This window comes from Aspergillus melleus (assembly GCF_016097325.1).
Source record: "Aspergillus melleus strain CBS 546.65 chromosome Unknown contig3, whole genome shotgun sequence".
Classification (NCBI taxonomy): domain Eukaryota; kingdom Fungi; phylum Ascomycota; class Eurotiomycetes; order Eurotiales; family Aspergillaceae; genus Aspergillus; species Aspergillus melleus.
In genome coordinates, this window is record NW_025763372.1 from 4,449,445 (window position 1) to 4,467,437 (window position 17,993).

The 17,993-nt window shown below is 49.0% G+C and overlaps 8 protein-coding genes across 8 annotated transcripts; 1 reads left to right on the forward strand and 7 right to left on the reverse strand.

Moving 5' to 3' along the window:
- Positions 1–29: 29 nt before the first annotated feature.
- MRF1 (putative mitochondrial translation release factor (RF-1)) lies at positions 30–1,444 on the forward strand (the record flags this gene model as incomplete). The annotated part of the gene is made up of 2 exons (XM_046088289.1): positions 30–356; positions 437–1,444. The coding sequence occupies 2 exons, from the start codon at positions 30–32 to the stop codon at positions 1,442–1,444; spliced, it is 1,335 nt and encodes a 444-aa protein (XP_045944259.1).
- Positions 1,445–1,621: 177 nt separating this feature from the next.
- On the reverse strand, positions 1,622–2,289 carry LDX57_006576 (putative mitochondrial tricarboxylate transporter (Ctp); the record flags this gene model as incomplete). The annotated part of the gene is made up of 4 exons (XM_046088290.1): positions 1,622–1,679; positions 1,742–1,891; positions 1,948–1,983; positions 2,063–2,289. The coding sequence occupies 4 exons, from the start codon at positions 2,287–2,289 to the stop codon at positions 1,622–1,624; spliced, it is 471 nt and encodes a 156-aa protein (XP_045944260.1).
- Positions 2,290–2,363: 74 nt separating this feature from the next.
- Positions 2,364–3,061, reverse strand: LDX57_006577 (uncharacterized protein; the record flags this gene model as incomplete). The annotated part of the gene is made up of 5 exons (XM_046088291.1): positions 2,364–2,569; positions 2,628–2,728; positions 2,795–2,837; positions 2,896–2,950; positions 3,029–3,061. The coding sequence occupies 5 exons, from the start codon at positions 3,059–3,061 to the stop codon at positions 2,364–2,366; spliced, it is 438 nt and encodes a 145-aa protein (XP_045944261.1).
- A 1,380-nt stretch (positions 3,062–4,441) lies between these two features.
- Positions 4,442–6,148, reverse strand: dhh1 (DExD/H-box ATP-dependent RNA helicase DHH1; the record flags this gene model as incomplete). The annotated part of the gene is made up of 4 exons (XM_046088292.1): positions 4,442–5,257; positions 5,314–5,910; positions 5,967–6,039; positions 6,105–6,148. 4 exons carry the CDS (start codon positions 6,146–6,148, stop codon positions 4,442–4,444), a joined length of 1,530 nt encoding a protein of 509 aa, XP_045944262.1.
- Positions 6,149–6,687: 539 nt separating this feature from the next.
- On the reverse strand, positions 6,688–11,141 carry smc6 (DNA repair protein SMC6; the record flags this gene model as incomplete). Its single annotated transcript, XM_046088293.1, has 8 exons — positions 6,688–7,153; positions 7,207–7,825; positions 7,948–8,050; positions 8,101–9,677; positions 9,729–9,956; positions 10,007–10,526; positions 10,580–10,986; positions 11,049–11,141. The coding sequence occupies 7 exons, from the start codon at positions 11,139–11,141 to the stop codon at positions 7,616–7,618; spliced, it is 3,138 nt and encodes a 1,045-aa protein (XP_045944263.1). The 3' UTR covers positions 6,688–7,153; positions 7,207–7,615.
- A 592-nt stretch (positions 11,142–11,733) lies between these two features.
- Positions 11,734–13,537, reverse strand: LDX57_006580 (M20 family dipeptidase; the record flags this gene model as incomplete). Its single annotated transcript, XM_046088294.1, has 5 exons — positions 11,734–11,917; positions 11,995–13,112; positions 13,184–13,251; positions 13,318–13,349; positions 13,506–13,537. 5 exons carry the CDS (start codon positions 13,535–13,537, stop codon positions 11,734–11,736), a joined length of 1,434 nt encoding a protein of 477 aa, XP_045944264.1.
- A 665-nt stretch (positions 13,538–14,202) lies between these two features.
- On the reverse strand, positions 14,203–14,805 carry LDX57_006581 (mitochondrial 54S ribosomal protein mL58; the record flags this gene model as incomplete). Its single annotated transcript, XM_046088295.1, has 1 exon — positions 14,203–14,805. One exon carries the CDS (start codon positions 14,803–14,805, stop codon positions 14,203–14,205), a length of 603 nt encoding a protein of 200 aa, XP_045944265.1.
- A 976-nt stretch (positions 14,806–15,781) lies between these two features.
- STR2 (cystathionine gamma-synthase) lies at positions 15,782–17,985 on the reverse strand (the record flags this gene model as incomplete). Its single annotated transcript, XM_046088296.1, has 5 exons — positions 15,782–15,901; positions 15,985–16,027; positions 16,090–16,273; positions 16,328–17,744; positions 17,941–17,985. The coding sequence occupies 5 exons, from the start codon at positions 17,983–17,985 to the stop codon at positions 15,782–15,784; spliced, it is 1,809 nt and encodes a 602-aa protein (XP_045944266.1).
- Between the last annotated feature and the right edge of the window lie 8 nt (positions 17,986–17,993).

Sequence of the window (17,993 nt, forward strand, 5' to 3'; positions counted from 1 at the left end):
AGCGCATCAGGGATCATGTGGAGGGCCCCATGGGTGTGCTCTCGGTGTCTGCTGCGCTCTGGCCGAGTCCCTCTAGCCCGGTGGCCCCCGGCACAGCGCCGACGCCTGAACACAAGTATGGCGTTCCTTCGCATCACCGTTGCACACCCCCAATCAAGCTGATCGAGTGTTTCCTTCTCATAGCTTCGGACTCAGGTCTCTCCCCGGCACTCTTTACACGTGCTCGCGTTCTGGCAACAGAGCATTCCACCCTCTCGACGCGCCTAGCTGAAGTCTTTGATACCAAAACCGCGAGACGAGCCGGCGAGCTAGCACCGGTTGCGAAATCTATACAGGAATGGGATGATGCCAACGAGGTGAGTGCGCTTGTGCTCTATAGATGGAGAATCACGGAGCGCGGCTGGATACAAACCGCTGACGTCGGCCTTTCTTCTAGTCCATATCAGAGCTGCAGACCCTGCTCAATGACCCAGAGACCGACGTGGAGCTAAGGACTCTAGCACTTGAGGACTTGGAAACCAGTAAGAGGGCCTTGTCAGTCATATCCGATAACTTGAAGCAGGCTCTTGTTCCGCGGCATCCTTTCGCCACTCTTCCATGTCTTCTCGAGATTCGTCCTGGCGCCGGCGGAGATGAGGCCGGCCTCTTCGCTTTCGAAGTCTTCAGAATGTACCTTGCCTTTTGCTCGCATCGTGGTTTTCGATCAAGCGTCATGAAATTAGAAGTGGGAGAGGGCTCGGCGGAGGATCAGCTGAGTGAAGCAGTCATCGAAATCGAAACGGATGGAGCCTACGACGTTCTGAGAACCGAATCGGGAGTTCATAGGGTACAGAGAGTGCCTGCCACCGAAACCAAGGGGCGGACACACACCAGTGCCGTGAGCGTGATGGTTCTTCCTAGCTTCCCAGAGACAGGAGGCGGCTTGGACGGCGCCCTCAACGTTGAGGACCCAAACAGTGATTACTATGTCGATCCCCAGGAAGTGCGCGCTGAGAAAATGCGGGCTGGCGGTGCTGGCGGACAGCATGTGAACAAGACGGAATCAGCCATTCGTTTGACTCATATACCGACAGGAATTTCTATCTCAATGCAGGAATCTCGATCGCAGCATGCTAACCGTAAGAAAGCATGGCAAATCTTGCGAGCGAGGTTGGCAGAAGCTAGGCAGACGGCAAGGGAGCAGGAGATGATGGAGATGAGAAGAGGAATATTAGGGGGCGTAGCCCGAATGGGCCGTGGTGATAAAATCCGCACATACAACTATGGACAGAATCGCTGTACGGATCACCGCAGTGGCATCACCGTCCATAACTTGGATGGCATCCTGGACGGTGGTGAAGGGCTTGATACTGTCATGGATAGTGTACGGGCCTGGCTTACTGACCAAGAGATAACAGCCTTGGCCGCTGAAGAATTAGCAAAGAGCGCCCCTAAGAAGAAATAGAGACAGCGGGCCTCTATGCCAACCCCCCAACTACACTTTCATACTTTTACCCAACAATAGGATGCATGCTTTGCTGATGTTGGGATGTCATGTACAGATTGTTGCGGCATGTTCCTATTATATCGTTCGCAGCGCGTATGAATGACTCTATATTTCCCTCCTCTCCCTCTAATAGTGTTAGATATACTTTCTCTCCGGGTCGACGGTGTCCAGCGCCTCCATCGTCTTTTCATACCTAGTATAGTGAACCTGTTAGCTGGCGAACGAGAGCAAATATTAGACCTAGGCTGGACAGACATCGTGAACACTATTCCTCCACTCATTATTAGCCTTGCTAGTCGGGGCATGGCTCCTGACCACAGCGTAAAAACCCCCTCATCTTTGAAGATTCTTGCCGCACAGACGAAGCTGTTTTTGTAGTTCTTGCTCGCCTCAAGCGATTGCATCCTAGTACCGGTCAGTGCCCAACAACGCACGGGTCTCCTTAAGCTGTAGTCACTAACCTGGTTTTAACGGTATCAAGAGGTTGAGTGACATAACTGTAGAAGCAACGTTAGCATCAACAGACAGAATGGGTCATGTGCAACGCAGCCAGAATAGGGGTGGATGGTGACGAACACCGTTATAAGACCCGCAATGCCACCAATGGCAAAGGTACTTGCAGTTCCTAGCTTTTCACCCGGCGCAACGTAGCCCTCCGCCAGCTGTTTCAACATGGTGTAACTCGAAAATCTTGTCGCCGAATTGGCTGCCTGCCTGGCCGTTGTAGGCACAAATCCCTGGAAAAAGCCGCGAATGCCTCGCTCCTGGAAAATCACCTTACTGCCATGTAAGAAACCGCGCATACGGGGGTTTGCGGATTTTCGGTCATCGATCCTGCATTGATACCGCTGTCAGCACCACCTTTGATCTCCTTCGGTCATCTTTTCAGGTACGTCGGCAGGGCCGAGATAGACTTATTCGGGATGGTAACAGACAATTGGGTCTTGATGCTCTCAAACGGTGTCACCGCCAAAAGAGACTCGGTAAATCCAGCTCCAAATCCGGCAATCACGGTCTTTGGGCCGGAGATCTTGCCATTTTCATCTTGCAAGAGGGACTTGATCTTGTCAAAAGCAACAAACCCTGTCCACAAATAACGGCGTAAATATGACGAAACACGATAGGACTAGGCAAAACTTACGAATGCCAGCCTTAAGAGAGTTCCCTATTATCAGTGTGGTGCACCCGGCATACCACTGCTTGCCGAACGGTGGCCATGGTAGTTTCTTAGAATCATGTAGTCTGCGATTGAGTTGTGACCGGGTCTTTGCGACTTCAGCATATGCGTATTAGTTAAACCCAAATAACCGCGGATCGGTCGAGACCGTACATTCTGCTGGATAGGTGATTGCTGTAGACGGGTGGTTAGCATTTGTCTGTTAACCCCAATGACGCCGGGTGACTCTTACCTATTTCCACCGCACCCGCACTCGAGCCGGCGATTATAGATCGCAGACTGCTGGGCTGTATACAGTAAGCGAGAGGTCAGCAGCCCAATATAGGGAGAAAATTTGGGGAAAGCTGCTCCCCAGGCTGACATACCTTGCGCGTCTGATCCTTCTCCGTAGCAGACATTGTGCATGCAAAGCCAGGCGAGACAGCGACAAGGCGCGGAGATGGAAGAGCAGGGGGGCGCGCCCGAGGTCCGGCGGATACCAGGCCGACTTCGGTACGGAAGGCGAGAGAGACATCTCATGCAACTCCGCAGACCCCGTGCGCCTACTGGGCTCAATTTGGAGGATTTATTTGCCTTTGCATTGGTTGGATGCTACTTGAATACTAGTATGGGTCTACTAATACCCTCTGTCCTGAGTGGCAGCATCCCAACCAATTCGAAAATCCCCCTTCTTTTTCCGGTTTTCTTCATCTTGCTTTTTTCTTCTTTTTTTCTTTTTTCTTTTTCTTTTCTCTTCAAAAAAAATGATGATAGTTCACCTCTTCCGCTTCTTGCCCGCTGATCTGCTCGGATCCCAAATGGTGGTTTTCATGTCGACGTTGGCCTCCTTGGCCACTTCGCCCCAATTCCAAGTTCGATGATCTTGTTGCGGAGAAAGATTGCACAAACGACAAGGTCCAGACTTAAACAGTCACATCCCACGATTAAAAAAATGCCGATCGATGAAGTGTAGAACTGCCCAGATCAAGTCGAGGTGTAATCAGCATATAAGCCGTGAGAATTCGGGGCACACTTGGGAAATCCCTCATGGCTGCCAATGTACCCGAACGGGGCGAGCAACAGTAAGGGAAGGCACATGAGAAAGAGGCGGGGAGTCAACATAAAAACAACCAGGTGTAGCGGTGCCTGACGCGAAAGGATAGCAGTGAGTAGCGTTGAAACAAGCAGAAAAACGTAGAAGATTGCTCGGGAAGACCCATGGCCTTGGCCATTCCGGTGGAGAGCTTTGGAAACAATTCAGAGCAATGTAACATAGGGAGCAGAGCACAACGAAAAACTCCGAAGCCTGAGTGGAAGAAAGTGACTGGCCGATGGATTTCACCTGAACACCACTTCCAAACGCCAGAAACATGTCATGAATAACGCCAATTGTGCTCCGGCAAAACACAAAATGCGGTGATGAATCATCATATGTACAAAGCTAAAGCGTCGATAACGCAGCCTCATGGAAAACGTTGCTGTAAATTGACCAGAACGAGACGAACTCCAAAGAGTAGGGGAGAGAAAACTGAATAGCACATGGAAGGATAAAAAAACGACTTCAAGAGGAAGGGCGGAATGGAAGACAAAGAAAGTCGATTATGATACAGATCACATCATATTTATCATGCCACTGGAACAAAGATAAGGGTTGAGGAAGCGAATACGAGTAGTATGTCTAGTCCAGGAGAAGGTGGCCCGGAAGAAATCGATGAACAATGCCTTGCCGGCCAGAGATGAGCTAGCATGTTAAAGAAGTGCAATAAGGCTTGCTCGACACACACTGTGGCTTTCGTTCTCTAAGACACTTGTGCTGCCGGGGGTTTACCACCCTGCTGCTGACTGTGAGGAGCGTTAAGCTTATTTGTTTCGTTCTGCACATTGCGGCGCTGACCCTGCCCGCGACCTCCTCGGTATGAGCCTCGCCCTCGGCTAAACTGATAGTGATTGCCATTGGAGTGATGGTTGTGGCGACGATCCGAAGGGCCCTGATTATAAGCTGTGCTTGCTGCCGGGTTTGCCGGTGTAGGGTTTGCAATAGGGCGAGGGATGGTGTCCGGCGAGTCGTATACATAGAGCTTCTTGTCGATGTTTTGCGGAATGGGCTGGATTTCAGTCCCCAGTTCCTGCTCAATCTTGTACAAATTGAACCGGTCGTCCCAATTGATAAGATTGATCGCGAGACCCAAGTGCCCAAAACGACCGGATCGGCCAATTCGGTGAAGGTAGGTCTCGGCGTTTTTGGGAAAGTCAAAGTTAATGACGACATTTACGGCTTGAATGTCAATACCACGGGTCAGCAAGTCGGAGCAGACAAGGTTGCGGCAGACACCGTTTCGGAAGTCGTGGAAAACCCGGTTGCGGTGTTGTTGGAGCATCCTGGCGTGTGAGTAGAAGCAGGAATAACCCAACTCTGTGATTTTTTTGGCAAGAAGTTCCACTCGATTCGTTGAATTGCAGAAGATGATCGACTGGTTGATTTGCAACTTGGAGAAGAGCGTGTTCAGGCAGTGGACTTTTTGTTTCTCCTCAACAAATGCATAGTACTGAGTGATACCGCGGAGAGTGAGCTCGTCCATCAGGTTGATTTCGTAGGGATTGCGCATGTGTTTATCCTGTGATTCCAACCATCAGTCAACCAGTGCTCATGGAAAGAACATGCATAACTTACCTTGAATGACTTCACAATCAAAGGGAATGTGGCACTGAAGAGCATGACCTGACGATCTTTGGGGTGGAACGAAAGGAGCTGCTCAATAACGGGGGTAAATTCAGGCGACAGCAGTTTGTCGGCCTCATCCATGACAAAGGTAGGGCATTCCGACAAATCGGCAACCCCTTTGCTGGCCAGGTCCAATACTCTTCCCGGGGTTCCAACAAGAATATGAACGGCATCATTCAATCTGATGATGTCATCCATCAAGCCAGTTCCTCCAGTAGTTACCATCACATTGATTCCCAGATGCTTTCCCAGAGTCTTGCAAACGTGAGATGTTTGAAGGGCCAACTCTCTTGTTGGAACTAGGATCAAGGCCTGTGTTTTTGTGCTCTTTGGGTTGATGCGCTCCAGCGTAGGGATGACGAAAGCTGCCGTTTTTCCCGTACCATTCTTCGCTCGCGCCAGGATATCTCGGCCAGTAAGGGCGACCGGGATCGTTTCTTCTTGGATTGGCGAAGGCTTTTCGAAGCCAGCCTCGAAAATGCCCATCATAAGCTCGCGTTTGATATAAAAGTCTTCGAATTCAAGCCCTTTGGTAGCAGTGACATCCTAAGTCCCAGTTAATTTGACTGGGGCAGAGCATTGAAGTCCGGGGCAGATCAAACCTCAGTTTGCGGCCTTCCATCCTTAACAGGGGCTTTTATTTGCTCTTTCCATTTCCCCTCCGAGTTTGCTTCTCTAATGCAACACTGTTAGAAGATTTCGCACCGGTAAACCGCACGAAGAATGGCATGGCGACATACCCTAAGCTTGTATTGTTCAATTGTGAGGCAAGAGCATCGGCCATGATGATCGGTTGTTTAGATTGACGAATGTGGAGTAAGGTATTTTATCTGTCTCAACGATATTGATTCCAAGGTATAACGCAGAGAAAGTGAAAATTAATGAACGAGAATGTGGTCAATAGGTGTCTTGGTGGGCAGGTTTCGTCAACAGATCGGACAGTCGTAGATGTGAAGAGGTAGACGAAAAGAAGGAAGTGGACTCGACCGTGCTGCACGTGCACACAATTAGGTCTTTGCGATGGGCAATCAATAGTCAGAAGGTCAAGCAAAGGAATTTGCTGGGAAGTGAAGGCAGGTAAGAACTGTAGTATTTTTCAAGTTGGTATCGAAATAGAAGCGGATGAGCGAGGAGATTTTGGTGGTTTCTGGTCAAGCGGTGATTGCAGAGTGGTGACTTTTCGGGGGAGGGGAATTAGAGTGAGGTAGAAGCTCGATCTCAATTAGAGGAAAGAAAGGGAACTAATAACGCTACTTGCGCTGGAAGCGGTAACAGGGCCCTACCGCCCAGGTGATTTTTCTCTGCCGCTCTTCCAGGTTTCATTGTAATGTGGTCGGTAAGGTAGGGTTATATACAGTACATGTAAGTTTCAGAACAATACGTACCATAATGCATTTGTAAGATATTTTTCGGACTCGATACTTACATACCTTAGGTACCTAGGGTAGAAGGGCTAGTATGTATGAAATTTACCTATCAATGCAATGCATGTGGCATGCATGGACGGCATAGGTATCTACCTTACCCAAAGGTAGGTAACCTCAGGTCCTGTAATAGGTACCAGGGCAGGATAGAAATGTTACCTGGGGAGGCTCAAAAGCGTATGTTCTAGAATTAATTTCTACATCAACCATGGAATATTCTGCAGATCTGTTTGTGCCCACAAAATACAAACGCCCTGCCTTGCATCAGAGGGAAGACCTGGGGTTGAAGGAGGCACGGAGCCTGTATACTTCTCGATCAAGGCCGAAAGGACAACCTGGTCTGCCCTCGCTCGGGTTCAGCCAACCTGGAAGATATCTTTTAGCTATGACGTCCTCGGTCTGCTTGAGGGCTACTTACTCTTTTACTCGAACGTCAGGTGCTAAACTGATTTCAGCTCTTGAGCCTGGCGTGATTAGAATAAACTGCCGTCCAATTGACCGCCTCGCAGCGAGCATCTGTAGAGAATCAGTTCAGCGAATCACGCTAGGTCTGGGACAAGGTGTTCCCCTTACAAGCATGTCAATGGCCATTTTTCTATTGATGTGATCCATATACACATCACTGTAAATTGGCAGGTTAGCGTTGTCTGTCGTGGGATTTTCTTCCGGCTTACAATTCATCTAAACAGCGGATTGGAGATCCCATAGCCTCCCAAAGTGCCAAGAGTAGGCAAACTTGGGAGAACGATTTCTCACCACCAGAGAGAGTTTTGGCACCACGACCAGTGCTGTCTTTCGTAATATCGGGCTCGACCTATAATGCGTCGTTAGCTATTTATGACAATGGTGGCATCGAGACCAATAAAAGCAACACAGACCTGTAGATCAAGTAGTTTGTTTTCATGGTCGGTTAAGAGTCGACCTCGAAAGCTCCTTTCACTCAAAAGGTATGTGAATTGAGCTTTAGCTCGGGACGAAATATGTGACCTGAAGATTTTCCAACGTTTTTGACGGTACTCGAGAGTTGCTTTAAGAACCTGTTTGGAGCTCCTGCGTTAGCAACGCGCGGTCTTGCGGCAAAAGACTAATCCCTCCTCTTCCTCCTCTGTTTCCGTCCTTCTTTGTATCTAGAGAGGAATGGATGTTCAGGTTAACTTACATCTGCAAGCAGTTTGAACTCTCGTACTTGTCTTAATGCTCGCTCGTGGTCAGCGGTCGTTCTCTCTGCCTCAGAGGCAATTGCATCACGAGATGCTCCTAACCTAGAGTTCTGTTAGAAGCTGGCGCGCGTACTTCATAGGCAAGAACTTACTGCTGATTGTAGCGCTGTTCATCATTATGAAGCTTCTCCAGCTTTCTGTCCAAACTGGAAGGTGTTTCACCTTCGGGGATCACTACTCGTGGTGACACGAGACTAGCCTTCTCACTGTAATCAAGGATGCGGGCAGCAGCCTCTTCTTGTTCTTGACAGATCTTTTCGCTTGCTCGCTTCAAATCTTGAATTCGATCAAGGGCAACATTCTTATCGCTGATGATGCTCCGGCGCTTCTCTGTGCCTAGGAGTTCCTCGCTCCGAGCAACCCGGAGTTGTTCCGCTAAAGCCGAAATTTGGGCATCTTTGGCAGCGAGCTGTTGTTTTGTTGCTTTTAACTCTTTCATCATTGCATCCATAGCACTGATGCTATCCTGTAGCGATCCCGAGTTAAGACGTTTCTCTTCCTCGGCCTCTTCAAGAGTGGTCCGTAGCACATCAAGATGTCCATCTTCTGCGGATTCTTTCTCAAGTGCAGCTGAAAGTTCTTCGACAAGATCCTCCTTTTGTTGGATAGAAATGCGTAGGTCGTTCGTTTTTCTTTCGTGTCTTGTGCGAGCTTGCTTGCAAATCTCTGATTGTGACCGAGAAAGGCGGAGTTGCTGCTCCAGATTATTCAGATCGCGTCTCAAATCTGACACCACGCCGCGCTGAATTCTAATTTGGGAAGCTAGGTCGGACTTCATCCGCGGGTTTCCGTTGTACGCCGATACAGGAGCTTGACTTGGCTCGCCAGTGCTACTGTAAGAGAGATGAATGCCGCGCCGTCTGTCTGCTCGATCAATACAATAACAGCGCTTCACATTCTTGGGCCTTTGTCCATCGAACAGAACAGCGGATGCGTCTTCCAGTCTTTCAATCAACAACATCTGTTCTATACCATGGGCGATGATCAGTTGACGGCGGACTAGCTCATTGTCGATTTGGAGGATTCGTAATGCAGTGTCAAAGTGAGGGTCTGGCTCGTGTCCCGAAATATCAAAAGCCCCGTCGCTCCCTATCAATATCGGACACACGCAATTGACCCTTTGCATGATCCTCGAAAGCAGATTCATGTCTCTTTTCGAAGTGACAATGAAACTGTTTAACGTTGCGCCAAGAGAGTTCTCGAGTATTGATGACCATTCGGGCTTTAACAGACTCACATGGTACCCAATGGGTCCAACGGGCTGTTTGTTGAATGCTCGTTCCTGGTGAACTGCCCTGAGAAGTGAGGGCATTTTCTCATGGAACCCCGAGTTTCTAACCCCGCCTTCTTCGTTGAGACTCTTCAAACGAGCTTCAGCCTGCTCCACATCTGCTCTGGCTTTGCTGATTGGCGTAGATGCCATATCAACCGCCTTGTTGGCTTCGTCAAGCTCTCGAACGAGGCGACCATGTTCGCCTTGGTGCTCCTCAAGCTGTTCTCGAAGCCGGGCAGCCTCGTTTTGAACCTCCTTTAGTTGTTCTTGTTTCCGAGTATAACTTCCCCCATGAAGTTCAGCCAACCGCTGATTTTCCTCGCTGATCTTCTGTTGCGCTTCGCTGATTCGTGCTTCTGCTGCCTTGAGATATTCCCTTATCTTACGTTGCTCAGCCTGCAAATTACTGTTAGTACGTGCAATAAGAGATTTAATCATGCGAAGTACCTGAAGGTCATGTCGTTCACTCATTTTTGTCTCCCATTTGGACTTGATTTCCTCTTTCTCCGCCTCTGCATCGTCGACTCTCTGCTTGGCTTGCTGAACATACTCCGAAGCAGCTTCGGTTTCGGTCTCAGCTGCCCGAATAGCTGCATCAAACCCCTCCAGTTCAGCTTCAGCGGCTGTTACTCTATCGCGGGAGCGAGCGAGTTCATCGTCCAGGGAGCTTTTCATCTGCCGTAAATTTAGAAAGAGCCCAGCTACCTTTGCAAAGAAAAACTCACCTGCTCTTGCTCCTCAACTTGCGCCCAAGCCATCTGACTTCGGGTATTCCGTAGCCGATTCCGGAGAGACTCGTGTTGGTCAGATATATCAAGCTTTTGTTTTGCCACATCCCTGCGGTTTTTCAAGATCGCAATGTCTTGTTCTCTGCTCCTGAGCTTTTCTTCTATCTGATCAGCCGACTCCTCGATCAGTCGATAGTCTTGGTCAAGTTGTTCTAACTGGACCCCCTTTACGAAGAACTTGTACTTCTCAGCAGGACTTGATGAGCTAAGAAATTGACGAGCCATGTCCTGTGAGAGCACATTCATCGGATTATCGAATTGCAAAGTGAAAAAGTCAATAATGGAGTCCAGCTCTGCCTTTTTGGTAGAAACTATGCGTCCGTTCTCGGCTTTTATCTTGAAGCCACTGGTGCCGTTCTTCGAAAAATGGCGTTCTACGACGATTGATTTCCCGTAGTCGTCCGGCATATATGCACCATCGCCTTGATTTTTAATTCGTACAACGATTGTAGCCGTCCTTGGTTCGGTATTAGAGTTTTGGCCAAATGAGATCCCAGTGGACTGACATACTCTTTGCCTTCTTTGATGAAGCTTTTCAAGCTCTGGCCTCGATTCGTGGCGGATGCTTTCCCACCGAGGCAGAGTGTGATGGCAGTAAGAACTGCACTTTTCCCACTGCCATTCTTTCCAACGATGAAATTTATCAGCGGACCTAGCTCGACATAGAAGCGATCATGACACATGAAGTTATAGCATTCCACCCGCTCAAGGATGCCATGCTCAGCAGGCACGTTTGGCTCATCACTGGCAAAAGAGTACTTTTCCTGAATCACTTGCGTCGCACGTAGCTCCAAATCATCTTCTTCATCGCCAAGAGCCTCGTTTATCAAGCCAGGATCGAGTCCTTCATCGTCGTCGGCACTGGTCCCACTGCTGTCATCTGTGGCCGGGGAGTTCGATCTCCGAATGCGTTTTTGCTTTGCTTGAACGTTAATCCGTTGTTAAAAGAAAGTAAAAGCCCGCGACAAAGATTGCATACCGCATAAGGAGGGGCAGAGGAGACATCCGATTCGCTCTCCTCATCAGAGTCTGTGGTCCGTAGGGACGCTTGAGGGCGCTTTAGAGATGGCATTTAGAAAACGCGGTACGACTAGAAAAGGCGTTTAGAATTATTCATAGTCACGCAAGGTAGAGCCAGAAGAGAGCAAAATGAAAGACGAGAAAGGCAAATAAGAGCAAGGCTTCAATAGCACCCAGGCTATAGCATGCTACAACAGTTGGTTGCCTTTGTTGTCGGTTGGGGTAATGAAACCGCAAGTGGACGGAGGAGGCCTTGTCGCGTGGTCGCGGTCCCACGCGAACTTCCGCGCGTTATCTATCGGGCCAGCTCCCCTACCACATAGTGCCTAATTGAGTAGGCCGGCGCAGTGCCTCGCCTCCCAATGGGATCAATCCTGATTTCTTAACTGCAAACCAAAGATAAAGAAAAAATAATATAAAATAAGAATGATCATAACATGCATATCCTACGTTTCTTCAACACAAGTACAGCACTTGGTGTAAAGGTTCAATTTCAGACCGTTATAGATAAACTCGTAATTCCGAAGACTGTAGAAAACTTACACTGTAGAGCGACACACAGTCACAATTTTGACAGTGTTGGTGAGGCCCGTTAAGATACTTGCCTATCAAAAGGGTTCTACGCTTCCTCATTGGCGTGTGAATCAAGCCTCCGTGGGCTCCTCCGCAACGTAATGCAGATAGGCGCCGAGCAGCTTGGAGCCCTCAATATAGTTCCTTCTATCAAGCTTCTCGTTGATGGAGTGAGCTGCGTCTGTTGAGCTGCCCATGGGCAAAAGCAGAACGTTTTTACCCGTTGCTTGTTCAAAGCTCAGAGTGACGGGGATGCTAGAATTCCGAGTCAATTTCATCACGTAACGATGATGTACACACAGAAAGGACGAAACTGTTGCTGAGAAACATACCTGCCACCTTCACGGGTCATGTCTGGCTCAACGCCAAATACTTGCTTCACAGCCTTGCTTGCGGCCGAGAAGTTCCAATGTTTCGGGCTGGCAACCCACCACTTTCCGTCGTGCTGGAGCCAAACATCCATGGTGTTCTTGCTGTTAAGCTTGGCGAATTCTGCTCGGATGTAATCGAAAACGAGTTTGTTGACATCTGCGCTTTCCATGTTCGGGACAGTGCGAATGGAGAACTTTCCGATGACTTTGGCCGGGATGACTGTTTTGGCCCCGGGTGCCGAGTATGCACCTTCAACGCCGTGGATAGACAAAGATGGGTATCTCCACCGGGCCATGAGAGTTTCCTCTTTGGTCGGGTGGATGCCAGTTTCGCTGCCCAATGACTCGTGCAGATTTTCCATCGTGTAGCTGATGTTGGGGTACAGGAGCTTCTCTTCCTCCGACAATGGCTCGACGAGGTCCATGAGCCCGGGCACCTGGATTCTGCCGTGCGTATCGACAAGTTTGGACAGAATTTGGACAAGGTCGGTCATGGGCTCATGAGCAGAGCCACCAAAGACTCCACTGTGCAAGTCCTGGGCAGGACCCGAGACACTGATGGAGTAATAGTTACAGCCGCGCAATCCGTAGGTAAGGCACGGCTTCTCGGTACCAAGCCAGTAGTTATCAGAGATGCAAACGGCATCGGCATCCTTGAAAAACTTCTTGCTCTCGGCTTGGATAAACTCCTCCAAACCTTCTGAGCCATACTCTTCCATTCCTTCAAAGCAGCAGAGAAGGTTCACAGGTAGCTCAATTCCGGCTTTCTTGTGCGCTTCAATCACATTGAGCCAACCCAAAACAGGGCCCTTATCGTCGGTGCTTCCACGGCCGTACATCCTCCCCTGGCTATCCTCCGTCAACTCGAAAGGCTCCGTAGCCCAGCCATCTTCCTTCAAAGCAGGCTGCACGTCGTAGTGGCCGTAGACCAAGATGGTCCGCTTATTCTTGTCGTTGCCGTAACGCGCGATGACTACTGGGGGAAGGTCGAGATGCTCTTTTCCCGGCTGCTTGCCGAGCGGTCGTTGCTCCACCTCAGCTCCTAGGGCTTTCAGCTCCGAGGCCAAGAATTCTGCCATCTTCAAGCCAAGTTAAATGGGTGAGCGACTGGTCCTTGTGTTGTGGTACGTAAGTTTGGACGACAACTTACTCTGAAAACATCCTTTCGGTTCTCATCCTGGGCAGAAATGGACGGAATAGCAACGGCCTTTCGCAACCCTTGTACACAATAAATATTCCCGTTAGTCTAATTCGGATGAAAAGCTTCGATAACCAAAGACGTACGGTCAACGAAAGAAGATGACAGGTTGTCAACCCTAGAGAATAGTTAGCAAATCGCGATATGTCCGGCAATTGTTACTAGGACCTGCCTTCCTACGCTCTCTGAAGCGCTGGATGGAAGGCAGGAAAGAAAGGGAATGAGGGGAGAGATAACGAGGCAGAGGGGTATAGCAGAAGGGGAAAACACCTACTGTTGGAAAAAAGGTTCAAGTTGAGGCGCCATTTTCCGATCACTAATATTTCCGTAGAATGAGCGACGAAAGGGAAAACGAGAGATGTTCGTGGGGGAAAGTTGAGATGTCAAACAGCTCCGTGGGGAAGAAGGAAAATGTAAATAGGATTTAAATCCTCCAATTGTCGCCGGGATACGACGGAGGGGGAGGGGCATTTGGTCAGGTGCGGAAGAAAATCGAAGTACCCCCGAATCGATTGCTACCTAGGTCAAGAGCGGGGACCGGTCAGAAAGGAAATGAGACAAAAAAATTCTAGTACATCATATCTGAGGATTATGACCTGACCTTAGCCGCATCTAAGCGCTACATATCAATACGGCAACGCTGATAGGCAGATCGAGTCGGTGCGGGCTTATTCAACAAGGTACCTTCTTGCTAAGTAGTACCGACCCAACTCCTAGTTTGTTCTTGCTGGAATTTCCGCTATATAATAACATGCATTAACGTTGGTAGTTAAGACATATGGATCTAGACAAGTTGCAAGAATTGCTAAAATACAGGATTTTATACACAAGTATCACCCCCTTGAGTAGAGCAAAGTTCAAGACTTGGGGGTTCTAACCACAGAGATATTCATGAAAGGTGAGATAATGAAATGGTTCGAGAAGAAGATTATCCGCAGTCAGATGGAGATGCCGATCTTGGGATGTCGCTTTTATTCACTCTTTCCCCAGGTCTCCTTTCGTAACTGGCGGTCCTCTCTGGCCATGCGACGTTTGATACCCCATCGTGATTGCACTGCCTCCAAAACCTGTCGCTGTATCTCCTTCTTCTGCGGGCCGGCTTCGCATACCATTGCGATGAACATAGGAGAACAATCAAAGCGCTTGGCTAGTTTCCAGCGGCTCCACATCATAGGATCACTGAGTCGAAGCTTGCGAATCTCCTCGATGTCCGACGGCTTCAGGTGGTATTTTTTCTGAGTAGTTGACTTGAACACGGTAGGTAGATCCTCGGATCCCTCATCCTTCACACCAGTAGGAGCGCGTAGCGTTCTTCGTGTATCATCCAAGGGGAGAAATTTCGCTGGTGTGTGGTAAACCGAAGGCGCACTGGAGGGTGGATTATGGATGATATTGTCATATAGCTGGTTGGCCGGCGAGCCAAACGAAGCATCTGGTTTAACGCGCAGGCGTTGTTTGGTGCGTGCGTACGAAGACTGACTCCGCCGCGACTCGAGAGCCACAGGGTGGCAGGAAGGAAGCAGGAACGGCAAGGCGACTACAGGCCGCTTGGGCACGATGACAGATGCAACCATTGCGAATATAGACAGCAATGAAAGCTGCCGCGCAGAGACACAGCGGGAAATTAGGATCGAGGAAGTAGTTGCGTCCAAGATAACTACAATAGCCGGACCCAACAGTTAGCATTTTGAGACTTCTTTATTTCATTGACAGGAAGAGGAAGGGACGGGCTGTGTGTGTAAGAGCCATACAGTCACAGATTGGTTTATGTTGACAGCATGCTTTGATTCAATGGCAGGTAGGAATTGAGTTAGGTTGGCCAAAGGAGGACCGGGGTAAGTTTTGAGATGGACTTTTCTCTTAAGCCGCGCAAGTCCCGTGACAGAGAACATGTAACAATACCGGGTGTCAGGGTCATGTACTGTACGAGCTGAAAAGGTAACATGCCCGGAATGACCAGACCTTACACAATACACATACACCACAATACATTGGCTACCTGTGAATCTATGTATATCATACAGTATCTAATACCTAGGTATGTAAGTGCTTGGAACCTATCCATGTCGAAGGATAAAAAACGAGTAAAGCAATGGAAATTGGCTGCCATTGGGATATACTGCAACGGCTGCATATCTTTGCAACACCTGTAGATATCCTCAAGTGACTCACTGTTACTGTTTTGAGTAGGTAGATTCTGTTGGTACTGCATACATACCGTGGATTCGAACCTGGCCTACCTATTGAACTGTCAATAGGCAAAAGAATATAAGAGCATTAAAAAAATATCATAGAACAAAGAGGCATCGGCTCTAGCTCCCATCCGACACCCGTTCGGGGGTCCGGACAAGGGCGCGGAACTCATACTACTGTGCAAAGATACCAGGTAAAGGACATCCCATATGAAGCTGCATTTCCTTGGTTTGCTTATTAACAACCGTCCACTCCGGGAAGATTTGCTTCCGTTGAAACTCCAAGAGAGGTTCGTCAAGTGGACTGGATAATTTGTCATAATCAATGTCAATTCCTGCACCAAAATCGTCAAATCATCTATGCCCGAGCACTAGCCGCAGCATCTAGGGCTTTTTGGATTCGGCCGCGGAGATCCGGTACGTCTTCCAGGCCAACACTTATCCTGACCAAGTCAAATTCAACCCCAAAGGAGTTGGCCTGCACAGACCGGTTAGTATATGTGAAGTTATGGAGTAAAGGAAGGAAAAGGCCTCGGAGGTTTCCCCCGCTCTCACACATACCCAGTCAAGTTCGCCATAGTGGGCTAGAAGGGTGTATGGTGAGCTGTGTAAATGTTAATATATGGTCGTCAAATGAAACATTATTGGGAATGGATCCAAACCTACCCCAAGGTAAAATTGGTGCCAAGACTAGGACCTTTCAGGACCTCAAGGCAATCGAAGAAAGCGGCCGCAGCAACTGTTGAATGGAAGGTGACAGAGAAGAGACCGCCATAACCACCACTAGGAGTACGAAACGCGTCGTAAAATGGCTTCGAGGGGCTGTATTTCGGATAATAAACTTGTTTGACTGCATGAAAGGACAAGTTAGAATCAGGTTAACATGATATCGATGAAAGCTTACCGAGCGGGGAGTTCTTTAACATCTCTGTTATCTCCTCTGTGGTCGTGTTTATTTTTTCGATCCTTGACACAAAATCACGGCTGTTCCTTTCCAGAAAAACAGCATCCTCTGCCCACAGGTTATCCTCATATTCTCGGGGAAACGTTTCCTTCAATGCTTGATAGTACCGAGCATGAGGATTGAGAACAGCACTTCCTCCCATGACATTGCTATCCCCACTGAATATCTTTGTCAGACTGCTGACGACGACGTCGGCGTATGGTAGAACATTGACATTGAGAAAGTTGCCCACCGTCTCATCTACAACAATAGCGAAGTCATATTTATCAGCGAGGGCACGAATCCGTCGAAGGTCAGGCGACTTCAATAGTGGATTTCCAGGAAACTCGGTGAAAAGCGCCAGGAACCTTTCACCATTACTTAACCGCGACTCCAAGTCATCTAAATCCTCAGACGAGCCGTGCCCGTAGAACAGGCAGCCGGGCCCCCATTTCTCCAGAGTCTTCAGTGTGTCAATGTATGGAAATCCAAAGCACACACTTTTCATAGCACCCCTACAATTGAGTAGCATCTGATGCGTACTAAAAATAGCGTTCATGCCAGTTGGAAAGACATAAACATCAGACTCGCTCAAACCTGCTACTCTGCCTGTCCCAGCAGACTTCTGTAGAGCTTCGCTCAGGTCGACATCTGCAGTTAGAACACCCGCTATCCGTTTGCGGACGGCCAATTTGGCTTGTTGGGACAGAGAGATGCTCAGATTCCGACCGAACCGTTCCTCAATGAATTGAGCATATTCACGTCCTTCCTGTGATCCATTGGTTGCGGCAGGTGAAGTTGTTGTCGTTGTCGTGGGCTGCGACCCTCTCCTTTGGGCGAGTTCGGTGGCCGAGTCCTTCCCTTGGTACCTCCGCGGACCCTTGCACATTCTTGGTGTTGTCGTTTCCAAGCCAATGTCCTTTTTCTCCTGCAGGAAGCCGTCTCGCAAAGCGCCAAGACAGAATTCACCACGGCGACTTGATATACCACTTCCAGTATGCTGCCACACTTGCTTGGCAATTGGTGCATATTCCTTGGGAAATATCACACCCGACAAATGCGAGGTGACAGTAGGGGACTCGGTTTCCGGGTGAGATGGGGGAGCAAGATCCACTATACGAACTTTTTGCGATTCGGTGCTGGACAATCTCGAAAGGAAAAACGAATAGCATACTCGTGCCGTTTTAGGGGACGGGAACAGCATGACAGTTTCTGTGTCTGGCTTTCCGTGGCGCAGTACTACCTCCCTTGCAAGCTCCTGGATAATCGGATGCACAAAAAACCGAGGATAGCCGCATTGCATCTTGCTGACAAGCCACGGTTCTCCCTCTTCATAGGCGACGTTGTCTTTCCATGTTGGCAGCGACACACTGACTGCCTTGTTCTTAGTTAGCAACTTGACATCAATTGTAAAGAAAGCAAGCTAGCGCTAGGACTCCAAGAGTAGTCCGCATAGAACCCTAGGCCCTTTGAAGATAGACCGTAGGGAAACCCTCCGTCAGGCATAAGACACAGTCAATTTGAAGGAGGAAGGGAAGGGTAAAAGAAGGGTACGATGAGGGGCTTTAACGAACATGGTCGGTGTTTGGGGGAACAGTGCCCCCAGCGTCCTGGAGCATTGTGGATA